Source organism: Bison bison, unplaced genomic scaffold (genome assembly GCF_000754665.1).
Source record: "Bison bison bison isolate TAMUID 2011002044 unplaced genomic scaffold, Bison_UMD1.0 scf7180017864233, whole genome shotgun sequence".
In the NCBI taxonomy this organism is placed as follows: Eukaryota; Metazoa; Chordata; class Mammalia; order Artiodactyla; family Bovidae; genus Bison; species Bison bison.
In genome coordinates this window covers 868,747-885,926 of record NW_011494805.1, presented here as the reverse complement: position 1 = coordinate 885,926, position 17,180 = coordinate 868,747, and the positions used below count along the sequence as shown (strand labels likewise).

The 17,180-nt window shown below is 46.6% G+C and overlaps 1 protein-coding gene across 1 annotated transcript in view; it reads left to right on the top strand.

Annotated features, from left to right (window-relative positions):
* Positions 1 to 17,180, top strand: part of DEPTOR (DEP domain containing MTOR-interacting protein) — a 107,318-nt gene that overhangs the window by 41,181 nt on the left and 48,957 nt on the right. The window contains exons 4-5 of the mRNA XM_010846236.1: positions 14,606 to 14,791; positions 17,032 to 17,166. Coding sequence (XP_010844538.1) covers positions 14,606 to 14,791; positions 17,032 to 17,166 — 321 coding nt within the window. The remainder of the gene's footprint in view (positions 1 to 14,605; positions 14,792 to 17,031; positions 17,167 to 17,180) is intronic.

Here is a 17,180-nt window from a genome sequence, read left to right as displayed (position 1 = left end):
AGGGGCTGGGGGTGGGGCAGAAAGTCGAGGTCCTCACTAAGGAGCAGACCGCCCGTGTTCTCTGGCCCGCCACAGAGGCCTTGCTGGCTCTGACCCTACCTCAGTCTCCAGAAAGCTCCTCTCTCAGCGAGAGGCTGGAGAGTCAGGGCAGCTGTGCTCGCGGGGACCCAGGCTCTCCCCGGACATTCCCCTGAAGATCCCTGCAGCCGCTTCTCTTTGCCACACGGCGGCATCTCATGGTTCTTCCCTCGGAGGTCCCCCACCCGCCGCGTGAGGCTCTAGATTCTCAGCTGCTCGCTTTAACTCAGTTTTCTTAGCTGATACACCCGTCTCAGATTGCGTCTGGGTTGTCTTCTGTTCTGGCCTGCAGTTCTTTGGAAATGGTCCCTCTTTCTATCTGCCTCCCCTTCTCCCTTCTTCCACCAGGAATGGAAAAACAGACTCCAGTCTGTTGATGCCATGGAGTGATTACTAGGTATAAAAGTGACTCTATATTAAACTACAATGAAGTGTCAACTCCCGCCGGTCAGAATGGCCGTCACGACAAAGTCTACAAACAATAAATGCTGGGAAGGCTGTGGAGAAAAGGGAGCCTCCTGCACTGTTGGTGGGATGTGAATTCGTGCAGCCACGGTGGAAAGACTAAAGCTGGGCAGTGCCTTGGTGGCCTAGAGGTTACGATGCTGCGCTCTCACTGCTACAGCTCAGGTTCAGTCCCGCAAGACGCAGAGCTGCCAAAACAAGAGAAAGACTTAGCGTATGGTCCAGCGATCCCAGTCCTGAGCAGAAATCCAGAAAAGATGAGAACTCTCATTTGAAGAGGTGCAAGTGCACAGATGTCCATAGCAGCACTGTTTAAAACAGCTGAGACCTGGAAGCAACCTAAGTGCCTATTAGCAGATACGTAGATAAAGACGATGTGGCCTGTGTATAATGGAATATTGCTCAGCCACAAAAAAGATTGAAATATTGCCACATAGAGCAAGATGGCTGGGCCCAGAGATGACCATACTAGGTGAGGTAAGTCAAAGACCGATATCAGTGTATCACTTATATGTATAATCCAAAAAATGGTACAAGTGAAATTATTTACAAAACAGAATAGATCACAGATATAGGAAACAGACTTGGGGTTACCAAAAGCAGAAGAGGTGGGGGCAGGATAAATTGGCAGTACGGGATTAATAGATGCCCGCACTCTAGGTAAAATGGAGAAGGAATGGCAGCCCACTCCAGTACTCGTCCCCGGGAAATCCCGAGGGCAGGGGCCGGGCAGGCTACAGCCCATGCGAAGAGTCAGACCTGACTACATGCATGCATGTGTAAAATAGATAAACTATTAAAGTTTCCTGTATAGCACACGAAACCATGTTCACTATCTTCATAATAATCTGTAATGGAAAAGAATCTGAAAAAAATATGAGTCCCTGAATCACTTTGCTGTATACCTGAAACTAACACATTATAAATCAACTATATAATTCAATTACAAAGAAAAACTGGCCATATGTAAACTCTGATCATTGTGACTATGAGCATATTAAGTTAAAATTTAAGAAGGGTTACACACACACAGGCACACACACATCCTTATTACAGTTGGGAAAATATGTTTATTAAGATTCATAACCAATTTTAGTCTAATTTAGAGAATGATTTTTTGTAAAAATGTCCGTATGTTGTTTTAACATTGACATAACATTTTGAAGTCTTTGGCATCTTGTCTGGCTTTGTTCTGAAAAGCTCCCCTTCACTTTCTTTCTTCTCTGTCCCAGGAGCAACGTTTGACACAAGGAGCCCACTTCCTCTTCCGTCCTCCCCCCAAGGAAACCCTGCATGTCGGGGTCTCTATTCTCCCGTTTTACTGGAGCCACTGCCTCAGCTGGCGCCCGGGTTTCAGTCCAATTAGAAACCACCAAAGCCACCAGGCCTGGGAGGAGGGCTGAGTGTGTTGCTTTTGGCTGCTGGCAAAACCACTCCCGTCACTGAAGCCCTTTCCATGGTTGCTGAGCACATAGCCTCAAGCAGGGATTCCTGTCAAGTGGGAACAAAATGTACTTCCTCATCAAAGGGATAAAGCAGGGCTGGGGCAGGCAGTGCGAGGGGGAGAACCTCACCAGACTGCAGTAACAGCAGCTCTTGACCACTGACCGTCGGAGCTCAGGATAAGAGTTATCCTCCAGGACAGATGGCTCTCCACGTGCCACACATGAGGGATGAGCTCCCCTGTTGGTTAGCTGATCTGTGCTGTGAGATACCGGCCTCTAGACTGGATTGCCACAAACGCAGTCCGTGTTTGTGATGTAAACTTTTCAGATCGCCTCAGTGAAAAAAAGGTAGAAACAGGTAAAATTTCCCTTAATAATGTATCTTAACACACGATCTCCAGAATGTTATTTCAAAATACAATCAGTATGAAAAATAGCAATCAGCTGTCTTACCTTCTTTTTTATAAATACTTGATCTTCAAAGTCCAGGGTATTTTGTGTGTACAGCTCATCTCAATTCAGAGTCGCCACATTTCAAGTGCTTGTGAGCCATTCTGGAGAACACAGATCTAAACCTTTTTAAAAAAAAAAAAAAATTTATTTATTTATTTCTGGCTGTGCTGGGTCTCTGAAGCTTTGTGGGCTTTTCTCTTGCTGGGGTTAGCAGAAGCGTTAGTGCTGTGCTTAGTCACTCAGTCATGTCCCACTCTTTCTGACCCATGGACTGTAGCCTACCAGGCTCCTCTGTCCATGGGATTCTCCAGCCAAGAACACCAGAGTGGGTAGCCCTCCTCCAGGGGATCTTCCTGACCCAGGGAGTGAGCCTAGGTCTCCCGCACTGCAGGCGGGTTCTTTACCATCTGAGTCACCAGAGAAGCCCCGGCTTTAGAGCCTAGGCTTAATGGCTGTGTAGGGTCTTAGTCACTTTTCAGCACATGAAGTCTTCCCAGATCAAGGTTCAAACCTGTGTCTCCTGCATTGGCAGGCAATTCTTGATCGCTGACCTGCCAGGGAAGCCCTGTAGACCTTTTTGAAATCATCACAAGGGTCGGTGGTGACTTGGTGAGTGTGTATTTCATTTTTCAGACCCTTAGCTCAGAGAACTTTGTTCCTCAGTGGTTGAAATGCCTGAAAATTTGTGTTGAGGAAGCACCTTGGTGTCTCTACTTTGCCGTGCCACTTTGGACACCCAAATGAACCAGGGTGCCAGCCACACAGGTTTTGGAATGGAAATCACAGTTCTGTATTTAGCACGGTGGTTTCATAGTCGTGTTTTCTTTCTCCTCTGATATTTTAATATTTCCTTTGATTAAATATTTCCACAGGTCAGAAATTGTTGACTGCAATCGTTTGGACTGTGTCTGATCTCGGTAGGTCTCTTTTGGCTCAGAACAGGCTTATCCAGGATACGACCCGAGATTCAGGAGCATTTTCTTAAATTCTCTGTCTTTTGTTGTGGGATTCTGTGGGCTTTTGTTGACAGCAGAACAATATTATTTATTCATGCATGGGCATCATTTGCAATCCTGTCTTCAAGAGAGTTATGGCTTCCCGTATGTGTCTTAATGGCACTTGCTTTGGGTTAAAGAAGTTACTGTAACTTCTTTTCCACAGATGGAAACAGTGAGACCCAGGGACTGTCCGTAAGCCGCTGTGTCACTAGGGAATCAGAGCCGAGTAGGAAGGCGTATCTTTTGCCTGTAAGACTTGCTGTCTAATCGCCCTTAGCTCCTGAGTCCAGCATAGTTTGTTATAGGTGTGGGCTGTAGATAAACAGAAAGTGTTGGTTTTTTAAGCCTTTGATTTCAGTCTCCAGACCTGAGTTTGGAATAATAACAGAACTGTGTTTTACTACAAATAGGAGAAAAAGTGGCAGTGCCTGCTTGAACAGAACCAGGCAGGGGCGGGGGCGGGGGGCAGGGGGGTCCTTTTTGTTGTGGAGAGCTGCCTTTCCCGGAGATTCTTACCTGCATCACAAGGGCTGGGCCTCTGTCACATGGCCCCCTTTCCTGGAAGGCGGCCAGTGGATCCTGCTGCTGTGGCCGGCACTCCCGCCCTGTGCAAACGATGAAGCAGGAAGAAAGGGAGATTGGATTTGGACAGGCAGCCAGCCTTGTCAGCTGCAAGGACAAACGTCTTTTTCATTAAGTAACTAAGTGACCTTCCCTCTGAAACATGGACTTCCAAAGAACAGGGTGCTTCCTGCGTCCACACAGGGAGTTCCTGGAAGCTCTAAGTGAGATTTAAAGCAGGTGGGTGTCCTGATGTTAAGGTCTTAGCTGTTTTGACCAGTGTACCACGCTTGTTAACATCAAGGGGCACTGGGTGAAGAGTACAGGAGAACCGTCTGTGCTGTCCTTACAGCCTTTTCTGCATAAAACGGAAATTATTCCAGTACATAAAGTTTATTGGTTGAAAAAAAGTAGGTGAAATCATTCCTATATTTTCTATCTTCCTTTTTTTTTAAGAAAAAGTGAGTACAAATATAAATAATATAGAACATATATGAATAGGATGCTAAATTTCTAATTTTAAAATGAAATAGATATGAAACAAGCAACAAATATTACTGGGAACTATCGCACATGGAGCCAGTCAACATCTTGTAATAACCTATAATGGAAAAATCTGAAAAATAATATACGTGTATATGTATTACTGAATCACCTTGTGTGCCTGAAACGCTGTAAGTCGACTATCCTTCAGTAAAATGTATATATGAAGGAAAAAGAGAAAATATATGGAGACAGGTTTTTTGGGGGTTTTTTTTAGCTACTAAGTCTCACCACTGACACCCTCCTTTTCTGAACATCTGTTTCCTCCTCCTTCAAAGGTCCTAGTCTCTCCAGTCTCGGAAGGAACACCTCATGAATTATTATACAGGTTATGTAACAGGTTATACGGTAGCCTCCCCGGCGTGGTAAGGCGATATCATCTGGGAATAGTTCTGGTGGGCTTCCGCAGAGGCTGGTTCCGGGGTAGTATCTGTTGTAACACCTCCAGCATCACACTGGATGTCCTTCTCCGTGGCGCTGGCCATGCTGAGTTTGTTTGGTGTCGGTAGGATGCCTCCTGTTCCCCCAGAGAGGTCACACTGGGGAAGGTGTCCTTGGGGCCCCGACCCCCGTGGGCATCACTGGGAGGTCGGCACGTGGCTGACCGAACAGCTCTGGGGGCTGGAGACGCTAATGAGCCGTTTACCTACGCTGTTTCACTGCCCCCGCAACTCGTCTCTATGGATGAATAAAGCTGAAGTTCAGGGAAATTAAAGTCACTTAGTAGAGAGTGAAGCCAGCGTTCGACCCAGAGCCATCTGTAGGAAGAAGCGTGTTTACCAGCCTCCCCGCTTGGCTCTTTTAATAAGCAGCTGCACGGTCATCAGCGTTTTACCCTGGCGAAGCATTTTGTAGGAAGCACTTCAGCCAAATTGTCCTCTGTTATCTGGCAACAGGAGAAAGGAGGGGGAAGCAGGCTGTGCTCCTGTGTTTGTGAGCGCGTCTCGCGCTCAGCTGGCATTATCATGGGGTGGGGGACAGTCCAGTGAGGAGAATGAGGGATGGGGTCCTTAGACTTGGGGTTTCCTTCTCGGATCTTCTGGTTAATGACTGTGGGGCCTTGGGCAGGCTGACCTTGTGTAATCTCATCTGTAAACTGTGAGTAACTGTGATAGCTCTCGCTGCTGCCCTGAGAACTGAATGAGGTAATCATGCCATGTGCTCAGCACAGGGCCTGGCACAGTGTACCACTTTGTAAATGTTGCCTGATGGCTACTCTTCTCATCAATATATCCTCACCGTCAGATGCCTTGATGGGCAGAGATTAATAGGTTTAATGGCCTCATCCATTGCTGGTTTTAAACAATATCTTATATGTACTCTATGATGAATATATACTTTAAAAAATAAATCGACACTAAAGGCCCTTGGGTTTATGTCAATAGTTCCAAAAGCTCTAGAATAGACTTGCGGATATCTCCATTGAATTCTGTACGTGAAGTGTTCCATTTGCCAAAGTAAATTTGTCTTCAGACCTCTCTGCACTTGTGATACGAATTAGTCTCTGAAAAACAACCTCATCTTTGAAAAACATGTGCTTTGTTCTGAATTTTATCACTAGCAGTACAAGGTTCTGGTCTTTGGAAGGTACCCAGCTGTTATTGAAAGGAGCACAGAGAAGAACAAAGTGTAACTTGACCTTCCGTCTGCTGATCACCTTCACTTGTCTGGCAGAGCAGCAGCAGAGACCCGTGCAGCCACAGCGTGATGTTTTCATTTGCTTCTTCCTGCTGTCTTACTAAAGACGCTTCCATCCTTGTTTCCTCTTTTCCATCTCCTGTCCTCCCTTCCGTCAATTAAATGAGTGTAATTGGGTTCTAACTTGGTGTATGTGAAGTGTTTTGTTTTAGTAATGTCAGTTCATAGAACTTTATGCCCTAAAATCAATTTCCTGCTTTCATATCCCCTTCTAAATGTTGTCAGGACTCAGGAAGTAATTATTTTAGTTCTCTGATTCACTGTTGTTATTGCCTCTTGAAGAGTTTTGTATCCCAGGCACCTAACCGTCCGTGTGTGGTGTAAAACCCTTGAACACAATTGCTTAACCTTCTTGAATCAAGGACTGTGCTGCTTTGAAAAGCAGAGCTTTCAACTCCTGCGTCCCTTTAGGATGGTTTGAGGTGGGTTGTTATGGCTTTAAGTGTAGTCTAGATTTTCTTTAATGAACAGATTTCATCTTCTGTTGTAATTAACACTCAACTCGTATTTTCCAACAGACACATGATTTAAACAGCATAATATTCCTATTTGTTAGTCTTGACAGGTTTTTGTTTTTTTTTTTTAATGTACAGCATACTGCTGCTGCTGCTGCTAAGTCGCTTCAGTCGTGTCCGACTCTGTTTGACCCCATAGACGGCAGCCCACCAGGCTCCCCCGTCCCTGGGATTCTCCAGGCAAGAACACTGGAGTGGGTTGCCATTTCCTTCTCCAATGCATGAAAGTGAAAAGTGAAAGTGAAGTCGCTCAGTCATGTCCGACTCTTCATGACCCCATGGACTGTAGCCCACCAGGCTCCTCCGTCCATGGGATTTTCCAGGCAAGAGTACTGGAGTGGGGTGCCATTGCCTTCTCCATACTGAGTGACATGAAATGCTCGGACTCTGTAGGACTCTGATCCAGCAGGAGCAGATTCATCCCAGGACTTGGGAGATAACTGAAAGCTTTTGTTGGAAGAGAAGATGCAGCGTCTTCATAGGCAGAATTGATTTGCCTTCTAGAAACACTAAGTCTACGGACTAGATCTACCACATGTTACTCCTTGGGGCTCTTAAATGTTACATGTTTATGTCATGTAAACATGTTATGTCATGTTACATGTCGGTGCTCTTAAACAATGCCTGTGAGTGCTAAGTGGTCGTTCCAGAAGGAAGTACAGGGTTCTGTAGGCTCAGAACAAGGAAGCAGGAGGAGTGGAGCCAGTGGTAAGGTGGCGTAACATCCCTGATGCCCAGAAAGATCCTCCACCCACGACTGCGCACCCCGGAGGTGGCAGCCGCGCCCGCCTCTGCTGCTGTGGCGCGTCCTTACAAACAAGTGTATTTATTTGTGTTTGTCTGTGCTGGGCCTTCACTGCTGTGTGGCCTTTGCTCTGGCTGTGCTGGACGGCTTTTCATCGGCTCTGGGGTGCGTGGGCTTCGGTGGCTGTACCCCCTGGGCTCTAAAGCACAGGCTCAGTAGTTGGGGCACACAAGCTTAGTTGCCCTGAGGCGTGTGGGATCTTCCCAGACCAGAGATCAAACCCGTGTCTCCTGCACTGGCAGGCAGATTCTTTACCACTGACCACCAGGGGAGCCCCGCCACGTCCTGATGGTAAGGGTGTTGATCACAGCGTGTGAGGGTCTTCTGTCTGGAAGGTGACCTTGAGGACCCTGTGGTTTGACGCTCCTTGCACTTACAGTCCTGGCCCTCAGCCTCATCCCTTGCTGGCCTTTGCTCTTTGCCGTTATAATAGTCAGCGTCCTTATTCCCCTGTCTGTGTAAGCACCTCCCACCGCTGTGGGCTGTAACACAAGGCCAGTGGGATCTTAGTTTCCCTAGCAGGCATCGAACCTGTGCCTCCTGCCGTGGGAGTAACCACTAAGCAGGGACCCTAACCACTAAGCAGGGACCCTAAGCAGGGTGGTGCTGCTTCAGTCGCTCAGTCGTGTCCGACTCTTGCGACCCCCTGGACTGCAGCCTGCCAGGCTCCTCTGTCCATGGGATTTCCCAGGCAAGAGTGCTGGAGTGGGTTGCCATTTCCTTCTGCAGGGGCTCTTCTGGATCCAGGGATTGAGCCCAGGTCTCCTGCACTGCAGGGAGATCTGCAAGCAGATTCTTTACCAACTGAGCTACAAGGGAAGCCTTACTACTGGGCCACCAGGCAATTCCCAAGGCTTCTTGACTCTTCTGAATTCTAAAACTTGTTAAAATTCCTGATGAGGTGCTATCTAGGGCACAGCTGATATCCCACTCTCTTTCCCTCTCACCTCCTTAACCCCACCTTCTTACTTTCTTACCACACTGCTGGATTCAGTGTGAATTGCTATTCCATGACGTCTGTTGTGTTACGTCATCTGTAAGCAAATATTTCAAGGCTGGATGAAAGTAAGTGATCTCCCTCCCTCCAACTAGATAAGTAGCCTAAAACATCTTTTATATTCAATGGAACTTATGGGGCTTAAGATGAGAAGTTTTTAGATTCATTCCTAGAATATATGTATGAGTGGAAGAGAAGCCAATTCTCCTTCCTTCAGATAATCAGCTTTTAAAATTTTCTTCCTTTGATAAAATCATCCTAATAGTTTCTAATAGGAAAAATGTAGCCATATTATCCTGCATAGGCATGACTCTGAACTACGTCAGTTTATGCTTTTGGTAGGTATACTGCATGATATCCCCCTCGTGCTTTCTGAAAGATGAAAGCATACAGTGGGCAGGGACCTGTTTTCTTTTACCGAATGTCAGTGTTGTTAGTTGGGCGCTTCTGAAGCCTGCGCTGCCCTGAATGATAGACTGTCGTGTATTTATGCTGCTTTGGCTTTTGGCTGTTTCTCCTTTTCCTCCTGTTTTATGTCTCACTTGAAGCTAAGCTGAGTCAGGCCCCTAGAGAATTCGACCAGTGCAAAAGGGAACGCTTGGACAGTCCCAGAAAGTATAAACTGGATGAATTAGAAATCGTCAGTTTTCAGTCATAGCTGGGATGAAAGCGTGCCTTCACAGTAGGTTCTGAGAGTGCAGCGTGAACCTTGTCTCTTATCCCCTCTTCCTGATCAGACGGTAATCTTCTCCAGGAGCGATTCAGTCAGCTAGTCCTCAATTACTAGATGTTAATTTTAGGTCCAAATTTTTGTAGTTGCAAACAATGGTGATGTGTACATCTTCAGTTCAGTTCACTTCAGTCGCTCAGTCGTGTCCGACTCTTTGAAACCCCATGAATCGCAGCACACCAGGCCTCCCTGTCCATCACCAACTCCCAGAGTTCACTCAGACTCATGTCCATCGAGTTGGTGATGCCATCCAGCCATCTCATCCTCTGTCATCCCCTCCTCCTCCTGCCCCCAATCCCTCCCAGCATCAGGGGCTTTTCCAATGAGTCAACTCTTCGCATGAGGTGGCCAAAGTACTGGAGTTTCAGCTTTAGCATCAGTCCTTCCAATGAACACCCAGGACCTATCTCCTTTAGAATGGACTGGTTGGCTCTCCTTGCAGTCCAAGGAACTCTCAAGAGTCTTCTCCAACACCACAGTTCAAAAGCATCAATTCTTCAGCGCCCAGCTTTCTTCATAGTCCAACTTTCACATCCATACATGACCACTGGAAAAACCATAGCCTTGACTAGACGGACTTTTGTTAGCAAAGTAATGTCTCTGCTTTTGAATATGCTATCTAGGTTGGTCATAACTTTCCTTCCAAGGAGTAAGTGTCTTTTAATTTCATGGCTTCAGTCACCATCTGCAGTGATTTTGGAGCCCAAAAAATAAAGTCTGACACTGTTTCCACTGTTTCCCCATCTATTTGCCATGAAGTTATGGGACCAGATGCCATGATCTTCGTTTTCTGAATGTTGAGCTTTAAGCCAACTTTTTCACTCTCCTCTTTCACTTTCATCAAGAGGCTTTTGAGTTCGTCTTCACTTTCTGCCATAAGGGTGGTGTCATCTGCATATCTGAGGTTACTGATATTTCTCCCGGCAATCTTGATTCCAGCTTGTGCTTCTTCCAGCCCAGCATTTCTCATGATGTACTCTGCATATAAGTTAAATAAGCAGGGTGACAGTATACAGCCTCGACGTACTCCTTTTCCTATTTGGAACCAGTCTGTTGTTCCATGTCCAGTTCTAACTTTTGATTCCTGACCTGCATAGAGGTTTCTCAAGAGGCAGGTCAGGTGGTCTGGTATTCCCATCTCTTGAAGAATTTTCCACAGTTTATTGTGATCCACACAGGCAAAGGCTTTGGCATAGTCAATAAAGCAGAAATAGATGTTTTTCTGGAACTCTCTTGCTTTTTCCATGATCCAGCGGATGTTGGCAATTTGATCTCTGGTTCCTCTGCCTTTTCTAAAACCAGCTTGAACATCAGGAAGTTCATGGTTCACATATTGCTGAAGCCTGGCTTGGAGAATTTTGAGCATGACTTTACTAGCGTGTGAGATGAGTGCAATTGTGCAGTAGTTGAGCATTGTTTGGCATTGCCCTTCTTTGGGATTGGAATGAAAACTGACCTTTTCCAGTCCTGTGGCCACTGCTGAGTTTCCCACATTTGCTGGCATATATGTATTCTCAAGGAGCAAAGGACAAAATTTGTTAAATTATATATGTACAACATTGAGCATAATGAAAAGATCTTGTGTGGATAGGAGATTGGAGATTGGGACTGCAAAAATGAAAAACTGGAATGACCTCAAGATTAGAGATACCGATCACGGTTCTCCTTGATTTCCTTTCCTTGTCTTTAATAGCTTTTTCCTTAGGAGTTTCCTTTTTTGTTGTTGTTGTTTGTTTTTTTGTGTTTAATGAAGAGCAATTTGCATATGTAGCAAATGAAATTTGCATTTTATATGGAGATTGTCCCGTTAGTATAGAAAAGAATCACTTCATTCCTCTCTGTGGAGTATAAACTGTATGTCATTTAGCCACTTCTATTTCTTGAGACTCTACATGTGTAATTTGTGTGTGTATGTGGTCAGTCACTCAGTCGTGTCCAACTCTTTCTGACCCCATGGACTATAGCCTGCCAGGCTCCTCTGTCCATGGAATTTTCCAGGCAAGAATACTGGGGGGGTTGCCATTTCCTCCTTCAGGGGATCTTCCGAACCCAGGGATTGAACCTGAGTCTCTTGAGTCTCCTACACTGGCAGGCAGATTCTTTACCGCCCTGGAAGCCCACATATGAAGTTGTGCCTATACAAAAGAAATCCTCAGCTTTCTTAACCTAATTCCTTCTTAAAACTTCCTTTGTCTAAACTGACTCCTTTATGTCTTACTTTTGTTTGACTTCTGAGATTTAAATATCTTCCGGGGGATATTTGCCAAACTGGATATCTGGTTAAGATTTCATATTTCTTATGACTGAAAAGTGACAGAGCTGCTTGTGGGAGCTGAACACAGCGCTCTTTGAAAGCAGGGCAGGACAGACAGACGGAGCGGGTTCTGTGTAGGAACTCTCGTGAGCAGCCACGGAAGTGGCTCCAGGAGCCTGAGCAGAAGAGCACTGAAGACGATCCTCAGATACCAGTCAGACTTCTTACAGAAGCTGTCCTCTTTCTTCTTCACAGCAGAACTATGCAGGAAACTTGAGGTTTAAATTTGGTAAGTTGCCCAAATCACTCAGCTCAGAAAGGAGGCAGGACTGGGAGCAAAGCCGAATTCTTCTGACTCTTGAGCCGTCGCTTTTCATCACGTAAGACTGTTTTCTGAAAGTTATAAGAGAGTCTTCAGAAAAGTTCTGGCTTGACTGTTTTGTTCTTAGATGAAGCGATGTCTGTTTTGGAAGACTTTGGTATTGATGAGCTTGAAAGGATGATCAGATGAAGATGTCGTGGTCCAGTCAGCACGCTAAGGGGAGATGGATGGGCGGGTGTGGGACCCTCCCTTGGCGCTCATTGGTTGAAGATGTGAGTGACGTCACGAGTGACTGACAGATGCTATAATATGGTTGCTTGCACTCAGCTTTTGTAACGACGATTATCTTTGCTATACCTAGGATTGCACTCACGAGCAAAGCAAATGTACAAAACTGAGCGTTTGTGTATTTAAACTTTTAATGAGAGGGAAAAATTAAAGAGCACTTTTAAAAGCCAAAGACTTGATTGGAAACAATGCAAGGGACACATGCAATTGTTATGTCCCTGTTCTGAGAGAAGGATTTTGTCTCCATCTGTGCCAGCCACACAGCTGAAGGATGAACACGTGGAGAACTTCGTTTCACAGCGTGTGGCTGCTCCTAAGGCCCTAAACACCAAATCAGTCCTTGAAAATGGAAGTGGGGCATTGAATGTAGTGCCGCATAAAGTTGAATTCCTGTAAGTCAAATGACAATGTATCATCAGCAAATGATGGTCACACTAAAAACAACAACATGCTAAGTCACTCAGTCGTGTCCAACTCTTTGCCACCCTATGGACCGTGGTCTTCCAGGCTCCTCTGTCCATGGGATTCTCCAGGCAAGAACACTGGAGTGGGTTGCCGTTTCCTTCTCCAGGGGACCTTCCCGACACAGGGATCAAACCAGCATCTCTTATGTCTCCTGCATTAGGCACGTGGGTTCTTTACCACTACTGGTTGTAAAATAACAAATGTGCAATTTATTGACTTCTTTCAATCTTGGCATTGTGTTTAACATGGATAGTCCGCTGTCTTGTACAGCCCTGGTTTGCCCTGATTCGGTCATGTTTAAACATGTAGATTACTGGAGGGACTATGTGATGACAAAGGGCTGTTTAAACTTACTCCCTGTATCTTATCTTAGGTGATACACTTACCCTTTTAGATATAGGTGGTAATACAACTCGGGAGGTGGAGAATGGGAGTGAATTAATCCTTGGCTCAGTAGGTAAAGCCTGCAGATAACTTCAAATTTCCATTTCAATTAAAAATGTTTTTTTTTTTATTTTATTTTTAAACTTTACAATATTGTATTAGTTTTGCCCAACATCGAAATGAATCCACCACAGGTATACCCGTGCTCCCCATCCTGAACCCTCCTCCCTCCCCATATCTGTCATGGAATTGGTTTAGATTTAGAATGCTATTCTGGACTTATTTATACCAAAGCCAGTGTTTTGTGTCATTCACTGTACAAAGACAAAATAGGTCTTAATAAGGGTATGTACAGGTTGTAATTTAAGATGCTGTTGCCAAAGTCACATTCCGGATTTTAAAAATCACAGTAAACTCAGAAAAGGTTGCCAGAAAAAAATAAGTTATCTATAAAATTAGTATTATAGTATTATTGAATGTAGTGATGTAATACATTTATATAAAAATTTGACTATCATGGGAGCCACCATTTATAGATATCATATCAAAATGCAATTGACTTATCTTTTGGTCTAGGATGTATTTATAATCTCCTGAATACATTATTTACTGAGAATATGCAGTACCATCTCTGAATTAGATGTGTTTGCCTTCATGGCCAACATCATTCATTTACCTGAAGTGAATAGTTTTTTGTGGTCGTTGTGTAGTTGCTAAATCATGTCTGACTCTTTGACTCTTTATGAGCCCATGGACTGCAGCCCGCCAGGCTCCTCTGTCCTCCACTATCTCCTGGAGTTTGCTCAAATTCATGTCCATTGGGTCAGTGATGCATATAAACATCTCATCCTCTGCCACCCCCTTCTCATTTTGCCCTCAATGTTTCCCAGCTTCAGGGTCTTTTCTGATGAGTCAGATTTTCGCATCAGGTGGCCAAAGTATTAGAGCTTCAGCTTCAGCATCAGTCCTTCCAATGAATATGCAGGACTGATTCCCTTTGGGACTGACTGGTTGGATCTCCTTGTAGTCCAAGGGACTCTCAAGAGTCTTCTCCAACACCACTGTTTGAAAGCATCAGTTCTCCAGTGTTGAGCCTTCTTTATGGTCCAGCTCTCACACCCGTACATGACTATGGGAAATTATTTGGCAATAAAAAGGAGGGAAGTTAAAAAAACAAAAGGGAGGGAAGTGCCAATACATGGCATTACATGGATAAACCTTGTAAACGTTATGCCAAGTGGAAGAAGTGAGTCACAGTAGACCTTACGTGACTCTAATCGTACAAAATGCCGAAGGCAGGCGACGCTGCAGGGTTGGCATGTTGGTCAGTGCTTGCCTGTGAATAAGGGCCAAAATGGCCTCGGCACGTGGCTTTTGCAGCCTGATGTCTTGCCTATTCTGCGTCTCCACGATTCATGAACTCAGAGTATAAAATTGAAGTTGCACGTGGACCACAATAAATCCCTGAGGTATAAAAGGTATTGTAGCATTGGGTGTAAAGTCTTTGTCAAGACTTTGCTCCTCTCTGTTGGCTGGAGTTCCGGCTCCAGTGCCCAGTGTCTGCAGGATGCCAGACGGTCTCACGGGCTGTTTCTTCTCCCCAGTGTCCAACAAGCACCCGTTTGTGGACAGCAATCTTCTCTACCAGTTCAGAATGAACTTCCGGCGGAGGCGAAGGCTGATGGAGCTGCTCAGTGAGAAATCTCCGTCCTCCCAGGAGACGCACGACAGCCCCTTCTGCCTGCGGAAGCAGGGCCACGACAACCGGAAGTCGGCTAGCTTCACGTCAGGTGCGTGCGTCCCGCTCTGATCGCGCGCGTGCGTCTGTTGAGAAGTAACACAGTCCTAACTCACTTTTGTGATTTCTGTTCTCAAGAAACTTTTTATTTATAACTAAAAAATTATATATTTATTTATTTTGCCCCCCCCCCCAAAGGAAACATATACACACACCACCAAATTGTTCCTGGGTAATCAACTTCAATGCTGTGAAGTCTGTTTTATAATTTTATGTATTTAAATTACAAAACACCACTCAAGCCCTCAGTCATACCTTATTTACTTTTAATTTACAAACAATTCTGGGTCTCTTGTATTTCAGGCAGATTCTTTACTGCCTGAAAAACAATCATTAGTTATCCAGTTTTCTAAGTCCAGCATTGAAAATCTATATAAGGATGAATAAGACTTTTGAGGGCATATACAACTAAAAGGAAACTGATTATCAATGTACCACACAAAACAAGTTAAACCTGTGAAAGGTAGACATAGGCGCTCAGAAAGCACAGTATCCTGGGGCATTATGTGTAAGGTCAGACAGTCTCATATTGACAGTTAACCTGGGCAGAAATGATGACTGATGTTCACAACGATAACCCCATTTGAACAAACTGAACTGAACAAAATAACCTCATTCACTCAGAGAAGGCTAACGACCTGTCATCCTGTGTAAGAGGATGGCGTGCTTCCTGGGCTATCTTCCGCTCTGAAAACTCGACACTGACTCAGGAAACTGGTCAGCCTAAGGCTTGGAGCCCAAGGCCTCAGGCTTCACCTGAAACCCTGAACAAAGGGAAAACATGAATTGGTTACGAACAGGAGGTGACAGAACGCTTACAACTAGAAGTCCCGGGAACATTCTGCGCCTGGCATGGAGCCAAGCTTGACTGCACACATTTTCTCATTGAATCCTCACTGTTAGTCTGTGAGGAAAGACATTTTGTATCCCCACTTTACGGGTGAAGAAATGCAGTCAGGGAGCCGTGGAGTGGCTTCGGCAGGCTCCCACAGCTGGAAAGTGGTGGGCGGAGCTGGGTCTGGCAGGAATTCGTCCGGACCCGGTGCTCCTCTCCAGCCTTCCACAGCCCAGGTTCCTCAGACAGGCTGGGAAGGGACAGAGAAGGAAGGAAGGGCCGCACCAGGAGAGGAAACGCTAGCTGAAGGTAGGGGCCTGAGCCTGTGCTTGGATGCCCTCCAGCCGTGTGCCCCTAAGGCGTCAGCCTCCTGCAAACGCACAGGAACCATCCACACCCTGCCTGTTCTTCACGGAGTCCCAGAGACCTGAACAGGTGACCGTGATCAGCATACAGTAACCATGGTGACCGTGAAGGCCAGCGTGGCTTTGGGCTTCCTGGGGCCAGGCTCTGCGCCGCGCTCCTCTCCCTGCATCCTACACCTTGCTGTCCTCCCGCTGATGCTCTCCTCCCCCGATGAGAGCCAGCCAGCTCCGTGGAGGGAAAAGCGAGGTCAGGTCACTGAAGCGGCTGCTTCAGTACTGCACGCCTTCCAAGCCTGAGGTCACGCTCTGCGTTTTAATCTTCTGTGGCGCTGAGTGATTAACGGTTTGCTCTTCAATCAGGAGGCACTTATTGTCACCGTTAGTTCATTAAGTGTCTTGCCGGCACTTAATTTACATCCTCTCAGGGATGCTTGGCACGAGCTCCGTGGTTCTTAAAATAGTATTTCATGTAGCTGAGTGCTTTCCCCTGTATAACTACGCCTGCACCAATCCCCACTGGAGAGCATTATTCCCACTTTACAGCTGGGGAAACTGAGGCTTACAAAACCCAAGGGACTAGGCCCAGCTTGTGCTATTTACTCATAGGTGGCGGAGCTGCCACTCAGACCCTTGCTTTTCTGATGCCAAGGCCAGAGGGCTTGATTCTGGCAGTGGAGGCTGCCCCACAACCCCGGCAGCTGCAGGCGGCCAGTTCTCAAGAACCGAGCTCACTGCTGCCCATGATTGCGCGTGTCCCCGGGGACCCGGCCCACCCCACAAGTGACTGTGCGTGTCCTCGGAACCTAGCCCACCACCGTGGATGCCGGCACGTGTCCCAGGGGCCAAGCCCACGGCCGTGACCGCGTGTGTCCCAGGGACTGGCCCACCGCCGTGGGTGACCGCGCATGTCGTGGGGACCCAACCCACCCCCAAGTGACTGTGTGTGTCACGGGGACCCAGCCCACCACCGTGCATGCCGGCACGTGTCCCGGGGCCCGGCCCACGGCCGTGACCGCGTGTCCTCGCCCGCAGTCAGCCCCAGCAAGGAAATCAAGACCGCGTCGGCCGCGCGGAGGAGCAGCATGGGCAGCTGCGGCAGCGGCGGCTACTTCAGCAGCAGCCCCACCCTCTCCAACAGCCCCCCGGTGCTCTGCAACCCCAAGTCCGGTGAGTGGCGGGGG